General features: G+C 41.0%; 2 protein-coding genes across 5 annotated transcripts; one reads left to right on the top strand and one right to left on the bottom strand.

Moving 5' to 3' along the window:
* The first annotated feature begins 748 nt into the window (after positions 1 to 748).
* Positions 749 to 4,348, top strand: LOC103710526 (F-box protein At5g46170). The gene is made up of 2 exons (XM_008796281.6): positions 749 to 2,466; positions 3,864 to 4,348. Exon 1 carries the CDS (start codon positions 1,231 to 1,233, stop codon positions 2,425 to 2,427), a length of 1,197 nt encoding a protein of 398 aa, XP_008794503.2. The 5' UTR covers positions 749 to 1,230; the 3' UTR covers positions 2,428 to 2,466; positions 3,864 to 4,348.
* An 814-nt stretch (positions 4,349 to 5,162) lies between these two features.
* LOC103710525 (transcription factor PCF6) lies at positions 5,163 to 17,913 on the bottom strand. Of its 4 annotated transcripts, XR_015968706.2 has the most exons (5): positions 17,256 to 17,869; positions 16,755 to 17,014; positions 15,126 to 16,671; positions 6,047 to 6,160; positions 5,163 to 5,434 (listed from the first exon to the last, which is right to left on the bottom strand). XR_015968706.2 is itself a non-coding variant. In XM_088704149.2 (4 exons), the coding sequence occupies exon 3, from the start codon at positions 16,488 to 16,490 to the stop codon at positions 15,153 to 15,155; it is 1,338 nt and encodes a 445-aa protein (XP_088560275.1). In that variant the 5' UTR covers positions 16,491 to 16,671; positions 16,755 to 17,014; positions 17,256 to 17,913; the 3' UTR covers positions 5,163 to 5,434; positions 15,126 to 15,152. The 4 variants fall into 4 exon arrangements, 3 of the variants coding, with proteins under 3 accessions (XP_088560275.1, XP_088560276.1, XP_088560277.1); XM_088704149.2 differs by lacking the exon at positions 6,047 to 6,160 and having other exon boundaries at positions 17,256 to 17,913; XM_088704150.2 differs by lacking the exon at positions 6,047 to 6,160 and having other exon boundaries at positions 15,126 to 16,666.
* Between the last annotated feature and the right edge of the window lie 1,793 nt (positions 17,914 to 19,706).

Raw genomic sequence — 19,706 nt, 5'->3', positions numbered from 1 at the left:
TCAACCCTTTCATCATATCTTTCTAAATCCCACTATCTCTACTATATTTAAAATGCAAGTTTCCAAACTTAAAAATTTTATTTCCAAATTTCATCCGCCATTTTTATATCAAAAGTACTCTCACTTTTCATAGAATGTTTAATTTATTTCAATAGGCTATCCACTGTTCCTAAAGATTATGTATAAATTACCCCACTAAAAAAATTTAAAAAAAAAAGAAAAGAAGAAAATTGTAATCTCTCCTACATCCACTCCTTCCACCTTTATTTCAATCTATTTATTTTTGATTTTGCGATGATTTAGAATCATCTTGCATTTCCAAAATTATGTAAGATGATTTTGTTCCAATCACGAAAGAAAAAGAAACTTTTTTAGAATTAGTGTAAAATTTCTAAAAATTTCAGCAAGTAGCTCGATTTTGTAAATAATCTAAATATGTTTTATAAAATAAACTAGACACTTCCGGTTGTCATAATGGAAGAGAATTTTTCCCTATCTAAGATCTCTATCAACAATTTCCACATAAATTCCAAATAATGGAAGAATATTGGATACTTCCCCTCTCGCACGTGCGTGCCAGCCCAAAAGGAACTCCCATTGCCCGCCCCCCTTTCTCGCGGGCTCTGTCCCTCCATTTCCGCTATTTTTCTGCCGCACCGGGGACCTAAAAAATAAGAAATAATAAAATAAAATAAAAAACAGACAAAATTCAATTCAAATAAACAGAAAAAAAATAGTAAAAAATAATGGAAAGAAAGCTTTTTTTTTTTTTTCTCCCTCTACTTGCATGGGCTAGGGTGCAAAGGTACTCGCAATCCCATTTCTTTCCCATCATTTCTTTTTTTTTTAAACAAAAATAAACAAATACAATAAATAATTAAATAATTAGAATTAGTTCTAGGGTTTCTCTCCTTTCTGCACCTCTTGTCCTGTCTTCTTCTTCTTCAACCCCCGCAAGTCACGACACCTCCTTCCCCTCTCTATTTCCATTTCCGTTCCGTTCCAAAATTTACGCCTTTGGAACCCTCAATCCCCGTCCTCCCCCATCTCCGCTCTTCTTTAGGGTTAGGCTTAGGCTTAGGATTAGGTTTTGGGGTTAGGGCTTCTCCTCCTCGTCCTCCATCGGGTTCCATCCTTGGATCTACGGGAATGGTGGCGTTCTAGGGTGTCTACGCGCTTCTCGTCCGCTTGCTTCGATATTTTTGGTATTTATCCAAGTATTTGGATCCGATGGCGGCATCCGGCAGCCGGGGAGAGGCAGATCTTGAGGGATCGCCGCCATGGCGCGGTGATCAGGCAGCGGGGAAGGCGGCGGCGGTTGAGGGGGAGGAGGAGGAAGAGGGGATCGACCACTTCGACCGGCTGCCGGACTCGGTGCTCCTCGTGGTCTTCAACCGGATCGGGGACGTCAAGGGGCTTGGGCGGTGCTGCGTCGTCTGCCGACGCTTCCAAGCCCTTGTCCCCCTCGTTGATGACGTCGTCGTCCGCGTCGACTGCGTCATCTCCGACGACGCTACCCCGTCGTCCGCCGCCGCCGCCGCCGCCGCCTCCTCCGGCTGCGGCCTGGACAAGGGCCGCGGTGTCTTGTCCCACCTTGGCCGCCTCGTCCTCGACGGCCTCGTCAAGCCCCTCCAGGCCCTCGGCCAGATGCTCATCCCTGCCTCCGCCGCTGCCCGGAGATCCTCGGCGTCTTCTTCGTCTTCCGAGGTCTCCCACCACTCCCCGACCGAGGTCCTGAAGAACTTCAAGGAGATCCGCCGCCTCCGGATCGAGCTCCCCGCCGGCGAGCTCGGAGTCGACGACGGTGTCCTCCTCAAGTGGAAAGCGGACTTCGGCTCCACCCTGGACAGCTGCGTCATCCTCGGCGCCTCGTCCATTGTCTCTCCCAACTCTTCCAACCCTAACCCTAGCATCCAGGACGCATGCAGCGGGGATGACAGCGGGAGCATCCCAGAGTTCAATGGAACCTTGAAGCTTAGGGTGCTGTGGACCATCAGCTCCCTCATCGCCGCCTCCGCCCGTCATTACCTCCTCCAGCCGATCATCGCCGACCACGAGACACTGGAGAGCTTGGATCTCACAGACGCTGATGGGCAGGGGGTGCTGGCCATGAACAAGGGGCAGCTGCAGGATCTGCGGGTGAAGCCGGTATCGGCTTCAGGCACCTCACAGCGGACCCTCTTGCCGGCCCTCACCATGCGGCTCTGCTACGCTCCCCACCTGGAACTTCCCGGTGGGGTGCTCCTCAAGGGAGCAACGCTGGTGGCCATTCGCCCGAGCGAGGATCAGTCCAGGGAGGCACCCGGTGGGAGCATTGGGTCCTCTGATGGATGCTGGGTGTCGCATGCCTTTGAAGAGCCGTACAGGACCGCATCTAAGATGCTCCTGAAGAGGACGACTTACTGCCTGGAGATGAATTCCTTCTGAACTTGGAATGAACCGCCCGGAAAGTTGATCCTCCCGGAGGTAAATTTTAGGTTTCGTTCTATGTTTCTCTCTTGCTTAAGAATTTAGCTTTTATGAGCTGTGGACGAACTTTCAGGTTGGAGATCGAAAGTTTCCATCTTTAATTTATACATCACCGGCTTGTAGGTTATCTTAGCAAGAACTCTATGGTACCATGGAGTTTTAAATGGGTTGGGTTTACAAGTATTTCTGGTTGTGTTCCCCTGTGATGTGATGAGCAAAAGATGATGAAAATAGAGGAAAAGGAGAAAGGATGTGTAGTTGTGTGAGAAATGCACATCTCTTCCCGCTTGGTTGTTCATTTCCATATGCTGAGGACCTGGACGTAGGTGCTTCCTGCCAAGGCCATTGGATTGAAAGTTATTCGCATTTTGTATGTTATTTAATTTGATGCTTTTGATTGTTTCATTTTTGAGGTTTGATTGCACTTCAGTTTTTTCTTGCAAATTGATTATTAAATTGCTGAGATTGGACTACAGGTGTTAATTATGCAGGAAAAGAAAGCTTAGAGTCTACTGAATTATTTTCTTTTTATTGAAATGCATGTAATTGTTCGTGGTATTACAGTTCGTCAATCGAAGTTTACCTGGAGTAACATTGTGGGGATCACAAGTTTGGCATTATAAATAATATTTTGGAACATATGTTTTAGCCGTGTTTGAGTGGGATCACTGAATGTTTTGGAACTTCTAGAAACCACATAATTGGTGAAGTTCATATAAGTTCTCCTTCATTCATCCTTCAAATTTCACTAAAGTACTATTCATATCATTTAATGGGTAGGTATGATATTTAAGGGATTATAGTCCCTCTATCTAAGTGCTACCGTCATAAATTCTTGCACTATTATACTTATTAGAATATGTTGAATGGTCATCATAAAACAATGATTAATTGAAAATGTGGGTTCCATATATTAAGATTTAGTTGTATCAATGTTCTTTGGAATTTCTTTTCAACGACCTCCAGTGTCTTTGACCGTCTTTAGTGTTGAACAGCTCTGTGAGGGTCTTTTTCATCAAAATTTACTAAATCTTCCATGCAGCCTGCTGGTAAAATTTTTCCATTGTTATGCCGTAAATCTAGCATCAAATTCCCCCCTTCATCAAGGTTGGAACTTTGGAAGCCATAGGATAACTCAAAATTGCCCATGCCCCTTGTCTACCTATAAATTGAAGTCAAAGCTGCTGTTGATATTATGTCTTATCATCTTCGATGAATTGCCACTTTTGGATTTTTAGAATTACTTCTGAGGAATTATGAACTATTTTTCAACTCATTTCTGATATTGCTTAATGTATAATGAGTGCATTTCTTAATGTTATTTTTTATGGTTCATGAGCAAATTTTTCTGCTAAGCACAAGTAAATTAACCATTTCATCGTTGCAATTTTCAGGTTTTTGGAAGTTCTAGAGAGATGGGGAGTGACTCCTTGGAGGTAGATAACAAGAGAGACCATTATCTGATTGTGATCAACTCCTTCACTCTCACCTCTTGCTGCTGCAATGATTATGGGCTGCAACATCACCTTCATGAACTGACATGCAACATGCTCCCGTTTTCCGGGTCCCCTTGTTTAAGTAAATACATAAGGGGCAGTTAGAGCAGTCTCTATTATTCTCTACCCCACCTCACGTTACAGTGTCAATATTGTTCCTTCTGGATGGTTTTTTAGTGAACGTATATGTTGTATTTGGTGCATTAGCATGCTTGCACTGATCAATCTATCAGTTATTCTTCTACCGAACTTGTATCAAGTTCTAATTTTTCAAAAATTGTCGTGATCTTGTAACCTCATGTAGTGCCCGTCTAAATTTTCAGGTTGTAAACTACCATTAAGAACCAAAGACAACCTTTTAATTTACAAGCTTGTTTATTTTAGTTTTGTCTTTTGTTTACACTGATATCTCAGCAACACTAGATTGCTATATAAACCAGCAAATAGACTTGTGGGTGTAATCTGTAACATTGTTGCTTTTTTCTGGGGTCATGTCTGGCTATTTTTCCTTTTTAATGCTTGAGGATGGATTATTTGATCGTGATGAGAAGCCTGTGATTTAGAAGAGTACTAGAGATGCTATTTTAGAGCAACATAGGATGTAAGGTCTCGTGGCTGCGGTCGTCGTGGTGTACGTTGGAACTAATCAGGAGCGCTGCTCGCGAACATCATATCAATGAAATTGATATGCGACAGAATGAGCTCCGAACATTCTGCATGGAAAGCATTGGAACTAATCATGCGTATGAAATCAATATATGGCCAAAGTTGGGAGCTTAACGTTTAGCAGCGAGTAGAACCCGAATAATACAAGGAGATTAAGATAATAGTAATTCAATACCATTAGAAAAAACAGTAGAATGGAGCATTTTTCCAAAATTGCAATAGTACCAATAATTCACCAACCAACCAATTTTCCAAGCTTACAGGAAGGCTTCAGCATGTTGAAACTCTTGCGTGGATACTGTAGAGTTCCATTCACAAACCAAATAGTACGGATGGGAGCCTTCAAAGCACAACAATAAACAACCAGGCATGATCAACCACCAGGACAAGCACCACACTTTACACCCTGTTCGGGTCTATGATCTGATGAATACAGTACGAGTCCCATGAGAAACAAAATTTCCACCAGTACAGCCTAAATTATTTAACTGCAAGAGCACCTACATGCGTTCGATGACATTTAGAGCAACATGAACGAACAAATCCGCTGCACTTCAATTAGCTCCAAATATCTCAGATCCACAGCTTAATGAATTCAGGACAGCAATAAGAAGTTACGCAAGAAATTGTATATGGTTCTGATGATGAGGTATAACCCTCAATCCACACAAAAGATAAAATCATACGGCTCATGAATACAGCAAAAATAGTTCTAATAACAGCATTAATATAATATCATATTTCAGATGCCTTGTGTGCGAAGTGCTTGAGTTCACCATGGTTGCTGTCTTCCATTCCTGCAACTGTCAATTGAAAAAAATTCAGTACTGCTGTAGTAGATTGCCATTTTAAATGAACAGGGAAATTCAAACAAATTAATAACCTGATTCAAAGAATTTAAATGCACATATATTGATGCATAACACGGGATGTGTCATTTGCCTATATTGCAAAATGTCGTGGCACATGACTTCAAAGAATAAAAGCTATGATTCTGAATATTCTTAATGTCCTAGATGCAGTGCTTAACATTTACAAAAGCTAACTATAAGAAGCACACAAAATTCTGAAATATCAAGATCAATCACTCGTATCGGACTGGTATCTGATACATAATTCTGTCCTTTATATACTATATTGTTTGCCATGTTCTATTATATTGTCTAAATTATAATTTCATCCTTGTATTTCAATTAGGCAAACAAAGAGTGGTTGCTTTCACTTGTTCCCTTTAGCAAATTACCAATGAAAAATGCATTGCCAAAACCAGTGTTACAGTTGAGTGCTTGGGCAAATAGCTCATGGAAAGAAAAATAAATAAAATCACCAGATAGCATAGAGGTGCAAGCTGCAAGACAAATCAATTCAGCAATTTTCTGAAAAAGAGAGAATTCAGGGGATCATGCCACTCATACATCATAGCCCTGTCCGCAGAATCAGCAGCACTAACAAAACGATCAATAGCAGGTGGAGCAAGATAGAAATGGAGAATCTGACAATCATAGGATCTGAACTACCATTTCTAGAACCTGTTGAAACCGAAGCCTTTTTTTATCAGGAAGCAGTAACAACCAGAGGGATGTAATCAAGAAAAATGCACTCGTAGGTGCTAATTCTTACCATAATATTATATGAATCACTAAATTTAAAATTGGCATTACAAGCATGGTTAATGTATCTGTTAAGTATATATATGCAAATGTTGGGAAACCAAAGTTTATTATCTAAGTGATATTTTACAAAGAAACACAGCGATGCATCAAGAATAATCGATGTGAATTTGATTGGCAGTAACTCTATAGAAGTTACATTATTCCTAAGGTAGCATTTTTTCAATGTACAGTTGTCAAATCTTCCACGTCAGTGGATGAAGGAACAAAATTTTTCTCTGCTGCAACTCCTTAAAAACAAAGATATAGTTTATGTGATGGAAAGGTAACAAGTGCCAAAATTTTTAAGTAACAAATTAAGTATGAAAATCAAGATCCTGAAAAGTCCCAAATAATCAGAATTCTGAGACATCTAACAATATGGGAGTTTCAGAAAAGCACCTAAGTAGCATCATTACAAACAGACATTCTTAACTCTGATCACATAAAACCACCTTACAATCTTGATTCTTTGCAAACCACTTCCATCACTTAGATACATGCTCCAATCATAAAATACTTCTCCATGTTAAAGTGCCGCTACTTTTAAACCCTTAAGACTGTTCTCCTGTGACACATTGCATCAGTGCAGACCCATTCTTCACTATGTTGCACAATCATGCATAATCAGAAATATGCACCAATCATCCAAAATGCAGAGTTGGACAAACAGTTCCTATCCGACTAACAAAGATAAACACTGGTCTAAATATTCTCATTATGTTTGGTTCAAGATTGACAACTTTTGACATGGCTACCACAATTTTTACAATTACAAATTCTATGTAAGCTCTAATGCCGAAAAAGCTGTAACAACAGATAAGATAATTTACTGTTTTTCAGATATTACAAGTAAAAGTTTTATGACAGCACCCAGGTGACTTTTTTTTTGAAGCAACATGTCTGATCTCCAACATAAATGTCATAACCGAACTAGTTTTCAGTGTAGAGGGTGACTATGGAGATGGAAGGCACAGGTAGATGGTGATTGTGGTGTAATGCAAATGAGAGAGGAAGCTGGAGGTCATTCTGTACCTTGTAAATGTCTTACACAAAATAAACAAAATGTTGACGATTTTTGGGCTTTATTTGTCAGATCTTTACTATATTTCTCATCATGTTGGCAACCAAAAGATCCCAAACCAAAATGTTTCAATCATCTGGAGATGGAAGGCACATGTAGATGGTGATTGTGGTGTAATGCAAAAGAGGGAGGAAGCTGGAGGTCATTCTGTACCTCGCAAATGTGTGTTTATTTGTTAGATCTTTACTATATTTCTCATCATGCCGGCTACCAAAAGATCCCAAACCAAAATGTTCAATCATCTGACTTGAATTAACAAATTACAAGCCTTAAAAATTTTAGCATACTTAATGATTTGCTCCAATAGTGCCATCAATCCAATCAAACCACAAAAAAGTACCAACCTCTTTTATCTGGTTGAAGAAACCTTGATGTCATCTCTTTGATCCTAAAATGTCTTTCCTAACATATCTACTACAAAAATGAGTTAGCGATATAAACTAAATAGAAATGCATCAAACTGTAATTTGGTCTAAAGGAATCCATCAAATTGTAATTTAGTCCGGACTTTCAAGTGGTGGAATACCCAACAATTGTCGAACTATCCTAAACTAAGTGATTAGAAATGCATCGAACCAAGGTTCGCCGTCTCTGTACCGGATCCTGTACCGGTGCCACACTGGCACAGTGTTAGTATGGTACGGTATAAATTTTTTTTTGGCGTACCGAGTGTTAATACGCCACCCATATCGAATACCGATACCGAATTGGTACAGTATGGTACATCTTGTACCGTCTGGTTTGGCCCGGTATGGCATACCATGCATCGAACCGAACCAACCTAAAACTACGACAATTCAAACTTTCAAAATGGGATAAGAAAAGAACAGGGCGGCAGACTGGGTCGCCTCCTTTACAGCACGTCATATCGGGGCTTCCCTATGGGAGAGCAGCACCCCCATTCTGTAGGACTTAGCTCGTATTTTGTATTTTGATGCTTCGGGGCATACTCGCAATACCTAGTGAGATGCCGATTTACCAAAAAAAAAAACTGGGGTAGGAGGCAAACCCGGCCAAAACATCCAACTTGGGCTGAACCAACCGGTTCCACACAGTTTCGAGCTCTACTAACCTAGTTTGCAAGGACCGAACCAAACCGATCTTAATCCTTATCTCTCATATCTCTCCTCACCTCCTACAATCAACGTCAGTCACCTTCAACTGCCACCGTTAATTGCCTCATCCGAGCACATCACCGTCCCCCTCCCTCTCTTCCTCCTCAATTCACCTTCAACATCTTCTACTCCCAACCCAAACCCTTCATCGGCATTGCCTGCTTTACTTCACAACCTTGACACCTTCATCACCGCAACCTCTTCCAGTATTGCCACCCCAACATCCTCCGCCAGGTTGCCACCTACCCCCATGCCTCCCTCCCTCCCTTCTATTTTGGGGTATTGACACCGAACCAACATGGTGTCATGTACTGACTCGGTAGGTGACCCACACTAGTCACAATATCGATATTGCTAATCCTACAAACTCTTGTTTCTACATGACCACTTTCTTTGCAAAGTTGGCACATGTAGCAAAAAAGCATTTGATATGTAGTGTGTGATCAATAATGGTAAGATGATTCCAATGAGCATTATGGTGGATTATTTCTTAGGACTGTATTATTGAGAGTGAGAAAAGAAGACTCCTTTGGATGGCTTATGTACATATGGATTTTCAAGAGTTGTAAGAGAATGAGTGTTCCAATAAGATTTAGGGTGAATCGAATGCTAATACCATTTGAATTATCCCTTAAAACGAAAAAACATTTTAATTGATCGTTGAATGTCATGATTAATCTTAGGTAGCAAAGTTATGTATAAAAACATTAAAAAAAAGGTACATTGCCTGCATATACAATTAGATGTGTTTAGAAATGGTTTCTACTTTTTTATAATGTTCAAGGATGTACTTGTCCATAAAAATAGTTTCCACCTACAAATGTCAAATTACTTACCATGTATTTAATATCAACAAAATCTATTAAATAAGCATGTATTCATTTCAAGTGTTCTGAGACCATGTACTAATCTTGACAAATGAAAGATCTTTACTTCCATGTTTTATAATACTCGTGTATTTAAGATTAAAGTTATAAAAGCAACAGCTTGCATTGAAAATCAAAGGGTACTAACATGAGAATCCTGCAAAAAGCTGCAATGGTTGTGGACAACAAAAACTTGTGCCAACAGCAAGAATCCATCATAAGTTAAGACTAAAATAAGTGGCCCTAAGCAAATAATGAATTCTGGAAGCAAGGATTGCAATGATCGAGAGAAAGGTCTGCTGGACGCCTGGACTAACATCAGGGTTTATACCAGCTGGTGAATGGTTTGATACGACACAAGTGCATATTATACCGAGTCGAGGCAGACTGAAGAATGGGGAGAGAGAGGCAGAAAGAGAAGAAGAAAGAGAAGAGAGGAAAAGGGAGGAGAGAGAGAGAGAGAGGTGGGAGGCTTATTGGCTGACAACATCGCAACATTGAAGAGTGGGGAGGGAGAGCGAGATATCATCTGGCGAAGAATGAGAGGGGGGAGAGAGGAGGGAGGCTTTTTGGCTAATGGCATTGGTGTCAAAGAGGGGGAGAGAGAGAACGAGCATCTAATAAAGAGGGGAGGAGGCCTACCAGCCAACAACATCACAATGTCAAACGGGAGGGAGGGGGGGGGGGGGGGGGGGGTGGATTGACAGATCCCCTTGAAGGCTCTCAAACCATCAAACCTAGAGGAGGGAGGGGTTTTATGGCCCTAACCAACCCACATTGTCAAAACATCTCGACTTGGCGTCAGTTCAATTTAATATGAGCTGAATTGCCCAGTTCGGGTCAATTCAACAACCGCTAATTGAGAGACTATATCACTAAACAAAGTCTCATAATCACTTATGATCTGCCTACGATTGCTTTGTAGGACATGATAAGATCATCCATCCACTATTCAAAAGGATGACAAGGATGGGGAGAACTACAATAAGGATGTAACAAGATGACAAAATATGCTCATGTATGCACAATCAGGCATCTTCATTCAAATTGGGCAAAACAATGTTCATCACGACTAACAAGTCAATGACAACTCTTTTAGTTTTATGGCAACTAAAAGGCCAAACAATATTATGGAAATTTCAAGTTCAAGCATATCTATGGTGTAGCTATCTATTAGGATGTCAGTTGCCCCTTATTATATCCTAAATAAGAGAGAGAGAGAGGATGGCATGTATGTTGATGATAGGCTCAATAGAAAAACATTGGGCTTATTTATCCACCCACAATTTCTCATATATAATTATACATGAGAAATGTCTCTTTCACATTATCTTCAGCTTGCTAGAAAGAACCCCATTTATTTTAAAATCCCAATCAGGATCATTACATGAAAACCATGTAACTTTAATTTAGAACACCCATAGTTGTTGAGTTTATAGGAACCTAAATTATATAGTTTGTTGGTTTACTTATTTCAAAATTGTTTTCGTCATTTGAAATTCACTATCTCCCAATTAACCCGGTTCGTCTAGGGTATATTTAGAAAATATGTTCCTATTCTGTTATTGATGTTTTCTTCTTCCTATTCTCTCATAATACAGTTTTTTGGATCACTCAAAAGTTTAAATGAGTCACTCATGTTCAACATTTTAAAGAAATGACTTTTTATTTTAAACTTAAGTGGCATATGCTAGGATGACATCATTACAAGGTAGACAGCAAAACATTACTTTAATCAATTATAGGAAAAGTTGATTAATTGGCAAGTGGAATAGTAATTATTTTTCAAATTTAAATGAGAGTCAGTTAACTGAAACTTCCTACTATATTTGTCTGATCCATATAGTTAACAGGTACATGTGTGTTTTTTACATGAGACAGAGAACAGCATGGAAGCGAAGAGTTTCAGGATTTCATAGGCTCTTGATAATCTTTTAACCCTCTTTCACTCTGCACTCTCTCCAATATCATTCCAAATTTTGAACTGCAAACGCATCACAGGTGCCGTCTCCCTTTTCAGAAAGTCATCTCAGCACCCACAAGATGCTTTGCAGTCCCACCTCCGAATTTGTCCACATCTTAGTGATGAAATCTTCTTGGTACCCACCCAATGTTTGAAATTAAGTGCTCAGAGAACTTACGCTCTTACACATTCTTAAATCTCTCATGCATGCAGTGGAAGCATATTAATTATGAGGGGGAGGAAAAATATAATGATCAATTTAAAAAAGCAGAAATTCTAATATACATTAAGCTAAACACAAGTGCATAACATCTTGGGTATGTTTTGCTGTGGAAACAGAGAACCTGGGACTAACCATAGACCCGGACTTGCTCTTCTTCATACAATATCTGCATCTGCGCACAACAATGTCCAACCTTAGATAGCCTTGTCATGGTCATGACCCTTCTGACTTGCACACTGCTGATTATATATACACTTTCAACTACAAGACATAGCTCTAGCACAACTTATATACCCCATCCAACTAACATTTAATTAGACTCATCGACTTCTACTACATGACACTCCTGAACTTCTGAAACTCATGGACAAAATTAATATTTTGAGTTCAACACCCTCCAATCTCCAAGGTTTCAAAAAATATCTTCTCTAAGCTACCCCAATCATTCAGCACATTGTTGGCTCTGGTGTGGGCTCAACCTTTGACATACACAATCAAAATTTGACTCAATTTTCTCAAACCCTTCAATCATTATCACTTCCATTGGTTTTTTCCAAAGGAGTAGTTTTTTAAACCATATATCTACAAAAAAAATTACTGCATGTTTGGTAACATCAATTCAAAAACATATAAAAATGCAGCAAATTAGTTACCATGGATAACAAACAAAACATGCCTCTGAGTGCTCTATATTCTTGCTTGAATCAGACTTTCAAATGTTGGTCGGGATTTAAACGTTTTAGCCAAGATAAATCTGAAAACACTCAGTTTTTTTTGGCAATTTATGTCAATTGTTGAAATTTAGCAACATTGAGAAGTTCTAATCAAAACTAAAAAATATACAAAGCAGAAGAAATTAATTTTATCTTTTTTATTTTTATTTTGAGTTAGAGCTTGCTCATAGGAGATAAACTTAGCCTCTAGAAAGCATTTTCCCCAGATTAAATCGGAATACTGCAAGTTTTAAGTAGATTGGAAAGCATGTTGGTGTTGATTCGCAAAATATTTAGGGAAAGCATAATTTATTTGAAAAAACATTGTTATGATTGTTTTAAATTGATTAGATTTACAAAAAAAAAAATTGTAAACTTGCTTACCTCTTGGGAACTATCACAATTTGACCATTCAACACAAATGTAAAATATATGGTTTTAAATAGAACACTATATTTTTGAAATGATATGATATACTTCTCTTGAATTACTTTCTTGCTTTCATAGTCTTTTGGGCTTTACCTTAATAATTCTTTATGGATAATAAAAATATCAAATCATAATGATGTAATATCCAGCATTTTTTGTTTAAATTTATTTTTCTTATTTTGTTTTTTTGGGAAAAATTTTGAGAGTTGAAATGGACTTTGCCAAAATTCAAACTTGTTCGGCCCCACTGAAATTAAAATGCATAATGAAACCTAGTTTTCAAACCATAAGTGGAAGCTTAGTTGACTGGTTTGAGAAGAGGTAATAGGAGCAAATTCAGGATTGGTAAAGAGGAAGCAAAGCTGTTAAATATTTAGTGTAATGAATGCCTAAGGAGTGGGTGCATGGACCGAGATTTTGAAGATGTATTGAAAATTTCAGCTACTCGTGGAATTCTGCATGAAGAATTTCTTTTTGGAAAACAACAAATCATACTTTTAATAGGTGCTGAGCCTAATTAGTGGAGTAATTATTTTGCACACCAAGATGACTGAAGGTTCCAAGAGGAATCAAGTTCAACCACCAAAAAAGTCACACCTAAAGATGTAGCTCAACAATGAAAAAAAGATGTTGGAAAAAGTCAAGTAATAAGATAATGCTTAATAATGAAAGCAAACCAGAAATTAAGACTGATATGCTACACAGCTGCGTAGCAAATGGTAAGCTACCCTAGCAACATCCTTCTTCCAGCAGAATGAGACCTATAGACAACCCAAATTTGCACATGCTCATTTTGCTTGTCTCATAATTTAGTAAGGCTGCCAATGCAACACATCACCTTCAAGAAGTTCCTTTTTCCTGAGTTTGGTTTAGTTTGAAAGTATTTGTCAAAGCATGTACCATGAGATGCATGCAATGGGGGATGTTGACTGGATCCAAAAGCTCCTATAAATCACTCTGCACAAGAGTTGAGGCATACATGATTCAGGAGGGCCGCTAGATCTAATTCATAGCCCCATGCAGTTTATGGCACCGTGACTCCCTGCAAACTAAGCAAGCTGCACAAGCAAGCACTTTATCGCCTTAACTAATTCCATCTATAGAGTCAACACGGGAGATCTGCGAAGGAATTTGTTAAAATTTGTAATCATAAGCACCTTATAAATCCTTATCAATCCTTTACTGCTTCCTACAGATCTCCTAAAGAGGATTTAAAAAGGAATTCAATAGTCATATATTGTTCAAGAAACTGCAGAACATTGGTTTAAAAAAAAAGTTGTAAAGTCGAGCTATCATCAGTAGAGGATCGTTCAAATCAACTCTTCTGCGAATTACAATCTTTAGATGGGAATAGTCACAAAATCAATATCCCTACATACTTGCACAGAATATAAAATTCTTTTATTTCCAACCATCTTTATGAAACTTGCTTTTATTTCAACCTAGATTCAAAGACCATGCATATCATCATACATGTACAAAGCAATTCATATCATTGAGGCACGATGTAGAAAAAACAAGAAATAGACAAGACAAGAGCAGTCAACTGTTTTGGAAGCAACTTCCAGAAAGAAAAGAGAGAGAGATAAGTTCAGGACAGTTGACAGATAAAAAAAAGGAAAGGAAGCAGAGAAATGCATGAAACTAAATTCGGAATCACTATCTTTGGATTTCTTTTCTTTTTTTCTTTTTTTTTTTTGATAAATGGATACTTGGACAGCCTAGTTGAGAGAGATTATTTACGACCTCTTTAGCATGGAACATGATCATTTGCATTAGCAGCCAGAAAACACAGCTTCAGTCAATTAATGCAAATCACTAATGCAAATTAGGATTAAATAATTCGAACAGACCTATGCCATAAAAAATATCAAAAAACTGTTTTGTTGCCATTTTCTGATTTTTTCTATAATTTTACATATTATATATCTTGTAACGGTAACAGGAATTTCATACTGTGAGCTCAGCTAGAAAAAGAAAAATTGAGAGCATTATCATTATTTAAAATTTTTGAGGTAGCTTATTACACAGATAAGGAGTGTTTCTTCAGCATTTTCTATTTAGATAGGTCGCTTATATTGGCTGTTCGACACCTGGTCTAAGGAACAAAATAGGAGTGATTACAGAGAGCGGTCGAAGCCCAAGATGGACACCCGTACATCCCGCCCCCATAGTGGGCATCATTCAAACAGTTAGAAAAGCTAGGGAATCAAAGGCATGCACCCTCGAGAAAGACAAGCACATGACCAATGGCAGCCCAAAATGAGGATATCAAGAAAGGAGCAATAAAACACAAAAAGGCAAAAAGCACTCGGAGAAACCTAGGCTAAATTGATAGCAGACAAGTGCTTTAGATTAAACTATTCGACTAACAACCCATTTTGTAGGGGAAAAAAACAATTGCAAGCAGTTATCATGGGGGAAGCCACAGATCACAGGTGAATCCTCTTACCAGCAAGAAGAAGGTGCAAAGAAAGTCTCAGCTCTTCCCTTTCCCCTTCAGGTCTGAATGCCGGTAGCCATCGCCGTAGAAGAGTTGAAGGCGACCATCAAAGCCAGCCGAGAACTGGTTCTCCGTGGAAGTGGCGGCTGCAGCTGAAGCAGCAGAGGCAAAGAAGGACAGATTTGATCCGTCTACCGGAGAAGAGAGCCTCTGGAGGTGGTGGTGAGGCAACTGAGATTGTGAATTGGACTGAAGGGTCCCCCTGTTGAAACCTGCAAGACCAGAAGAGATGGGGAAGTTGAGGTTATAGTCTCCGGCTGCAGCTGCCACGGCCGAGGCGGGCATGAGATGGTCCTGCAGGAAAGAGAACTGCTGCATCTCCGAATGGTCTCCAGCTGCCGCTGCAGCGGCTACGACGTTGAACGGCACCATTCCCATGGGAGAGCTGTTCCCAAAGTGGGCTTGGGACGAGAACCCCGATGGCAGCTGCTGAGCCTTCTGTGCCTGGGGAAACAGACCTGCTTGGCCAAAGTAATCGGCAGTGGTGGTGACCGTCGTCAGGCGACGCATTTGCTTCTGGATGCAATTAACAGCGGAATTCGCCTGCGCAGCCGCAACTGCGGTGCCATTGCTGCTGCTGCCGGTGAGAAGCTCGGTGAAGGAGGTCTGAGAGTTGAGGCTGGGGTTGACGTTCTGGTGATGGGAGACAGCGACATGGCCATCGTCTCGGTCCTCCTTGTCCTTGGCCCTTTCCCGGGCACGTTCTCGCGCCTTGACGCGGATCTCGGACCGGGAGAGGGAGAGGACCGAGCCCTTGCTGGTCTCGGAGGTGCTGCTGCAGCCGGACTTGGAGAGTGAAAGATGCTGCTGCTGCTGCTGGCTGAAGCTGGGCTCCGCCTCAGCATCGGGCTCGTCCATCAGCTTCTCTTCGGGACGATGAGGCTTGGGAGCCTCCGGGAAGGTGCCGTCTAGAGCCGGGAGCTCGTTGATGGCGGCAGTAGCGGCTTTGATCAGCCACTCGATGGCCTTGCTGGGCTGGTCAAAACCAAGACGATCCTGGAGGTCATAGAACTGGATGGCAGTGGACACCGAGAGGCGGACCCTCCGATCCCGGAGGCCCTTGGCGGTGTACACCTTGCTGTGGCGGTCCTTGCCGCCGGCGGCCCGAGAGACTCTGAAGATCCTGGAGGATGGGTGGTGCCAAGGCATAACGAGGCTCTCACGGGTGGCGCCGCCACCGCCCCTCCCTTCTCCATCCTCGTCGTCGTCCTCCTGGTGCAGGGCCTTGCAACCTATCCTGGCCGCCTGGCTGCGGCTGGCGGTGCCGTTACCGACCCGGGATCGCTTGCAGGCGTGGTGCTCCTCCACCTCCATCCCGCTTTCATGCCTTTCCGGGCCGAGACTGGGTGGGTGCGTGGGTTGAGCTCGTTCCTGTCACCTCCGCAACCGCTCCTTTCTTATCCCAAGGTCACCTTTTGGGAAAGAGGCGAGAGACCGAGGCAAGCAGCTCGGCTGCGCTCTCGGGCTAGGGTTTCTGAGGGTCGGTGGCGCTATCCTTCAGCATTGATGACGAATTCACAGTGCAGTACTGATGGGATAAAAGAGAAAGAGAGAGAGAACAAGAGAGAAAGGTGTCACCTTTTGGACACTCGAGATGGCGTTGGTGGCCGGAGATGTCAGCTCCTAGCCTCAGCTTTCCACAGCGATATCATAGCAACACCTGGAGCGATGAGCTGGTCTCCGCTCTCTCTCTCTCTCTCTCTCTCTCTCTCTCTATCCCTTTCACTGCTCTCCCCTCAGGCGGACAGCGATCAGCACTGCAGCCTGCACGCACCGCAGCAGAATCGGACGCAGCAGCAGCAAGCCTCGAATTCGGACGTTTTTTGAAAGCACTCTCTCTACATAAAAATACAAATAAAGAAGCAGTCAGAGCCTTTAATCCTCGCAGCTTTAGAACCAAACGACCACGACCCCAAAACCACAAAAAGTTGATTCAAACAACAAGAGAAACTATAAGGCCTGAGCTCGCTTAAAAAGTAGCCCTACTGTAATCTCAGTCCCCATCTCACCTCCTCCTCCTCCAAGTCTTATGCAACACGAGATCGCAGTCCTTCAAGGGGAAAAAAAAAAAAAACTCACCTTGAGAGCGGAAAAGTTCTAATCTCGCCTTGCCGCTTCGATCCAAGTCTTCAGCTCACAGATCTATAATCTCCTACACTTCTCCGCTCTGGATCTGCGACACCAAGAATTCGAGGACCTTGAAACTTTACGAAGGCTGTTTCGCTACCGATTGGAAGGGAACGAGCTCCGTTCCTGCTGCATTCCTCGGCAACAGACCTCGATCGTTCCGCCGCCCAGCGCCGCGCTCGTACGCCCCAGATTCCGCTCACGAATGTCGGCCTCCTGCCTCCCTCGGCTACGCGCCCCGAAACAACCTCCTCCGCATGAAGCCACACAATTCCCCCCGCGGCTACCCGCGCTTCGGACAAGCGACCGCCATTAGCGGACCTCGATCCCTCCTCCCTCGCTCCGTAGTTCCCTCGAGAAAAACCCAAGAAACAAGTGCGAACGAACGAAGGAAGACGCCAAGGGCTTAGGGTTTTGCGAGAGAAGAGGAGATGAGCGGGGAAATCGGAGAAAAAGATCGGTTTTTTAGGAGCAGATTAATATACCCAAAAGGAGGTAGAGCTCGCGGGTCGATGCCCTAAGCGTTCCCATTCCAGCAATCACCAAAGCTTATCGGGAACGGTCAGGCGCTCCGTCGTCCCCTCCCCTCGCATTATACAATGGAATCCCCTCTTTGTCACCCCTCCTTTTACTTTATTCACCCAATTGCCCCAACCCTCCCGCCGTCCCCTCCTCTCCCGCAAACACCGTTCCCTACTTTGTTCCACATCTTACTCGCCAAGCAAGCGTAGGGTATTTGAGTTTTGGCCCATTCTGGTGTTTTTATTGGATGGAACAAATGTTTCGTGCATCGGGCTTGGTAGTGAGGTTGTGCAGGCACCGGGCGGGGAAGGTCGCTTTGGGATTGGGGCTGGCTTTCCATAGAATTACGAATTTGTCCCTCTGCTGTGGGAAAAGAAAGAGAAAAAGGATGGTCAACGAAAAAGTAATGTGATGTCTTTTGTTTGGTTGAAGGTTTCGAAGAAGAGAAAAGAAAAAGTGGTATTCTCATAAAAATATGATTTTCATATTTTATGAAAAAGTCTTTCCCATTAGAAACATGAAAAAGTTACTTTTTCATGAGGCGTTAATCACTACATTTTTACTTTTTTCCAAAAAGTCCCTTCAGCATTAAAGAAACATTAAAGAGGTATTAAAAACCTAATTTTTATTAAGGGCATAATAGAAATTATACATAACTTTTTTAGGAAAGTGGATGGCCAACCAAACATAAATACTTCGGAAATTTGTCACTTTTTCATGGCCAATCAAATATACCAAAAGTACTTTTCTAGGCATCCTATTTCTAGAAATTTGTTTCCCAGAAATCATATTCGTAGGAGGGAAAATGCTTCTCGCAAACCAAACGAGCCTAAGTTCTTTGATGATGGGTGCTGCGAAAGGTAGTTTTGTGTGAGTCTGCCACATGATGAATGGCTTATGGTGGCGCCATGCTTGTAGGGTTTGGGATGGTTAAAAACGGGGGATGGTGGGTGATTAATAGAGTGTTTTTATTAATTATGCAGTTAATTCAATTTTGGTTAGTTTTGGCAATTGAGTTTAATGAATAGGAAGCCATTGGATGGCCATGGTGATGTGTACTTACCAATCACCTAATTTTGTTAGCACATTATGATGTTTGTAGATTCTAGGATATTTATATGCGCTTGAAACTGGATTGATAAATATAATGAAAATTCTCATCTATTTTCATGAGATTGGATCTGTATTTTTTGGCTTTGGATGGAAATTAGCGGTGCTGGTATTGCTCCGATTCTTTGGTAATTTGAACTCTCGATCCAAAAATATAAATTTTTAACTAATTTGGTAATTAATAATTCATTTTATCTTATCTTTTGCATTTTATAAGTGTGTATATATAGATGCAGATATAGATATGGATAGATAGATAAATAGATATGTAAGTTTCGTTCTCCTTTTCTTTTTCCCTAATTTACCTCCTAGATTCTTGTTTTCTTGAAAGTAAAAAAAAAGAAAAGGAAGACAAATAGTGGACTAAAATGTTTTCTATTAAATGGACCATAATGGATATCAAGGAAAATTGAAGCTTTGAAAAATCTCTATAATTTCATGTTATTTTTCCAACGTTTATACCAGCTGTTTTCATGATCTTGATGAAAACAAAGTGACTTCCTTTTCCTTTTACAAGTTCTAAGTTAAAACAGCCTTGTCTCTCTATGTACGTGCCCACTCCTTTGGAGGATCAACAGGACCATATTTATGAACAACATTCCTTTTATTTGTTGAAAAAAAAGAGAACATTCTTTGATGATAAATCATTAATTATGTTATCATTAAATAATATACCTTATTTATTATTCAGGTGATAACTATTAAATCCTTAAACAATGTTTCAACTACCTTTACTGAAGATCTTTTTTTTGCTATGTGAGGTCTGAGAAA

The sequence above is a fragment of the Phoenix dactylifera genome, chromosome 9 (assembly GCF_051530095.1).
Source record: "Phoenix dactylifera cultivar Ajwa chromosome 9, Ajwa_hap1_PhDact_Kaust_v1.1, whole genome shotgun sequence".
NCBI classification, from domain to species: Eukaryota; Viridiplantae; Streptophyta; class Magnoliopsida; order Arecales; family Arecaceae; genus Phoenix; species Phoenix dactylifera.
This window is presented reverse-complemented; position numbering and strand designations above follow the sequence as displayed.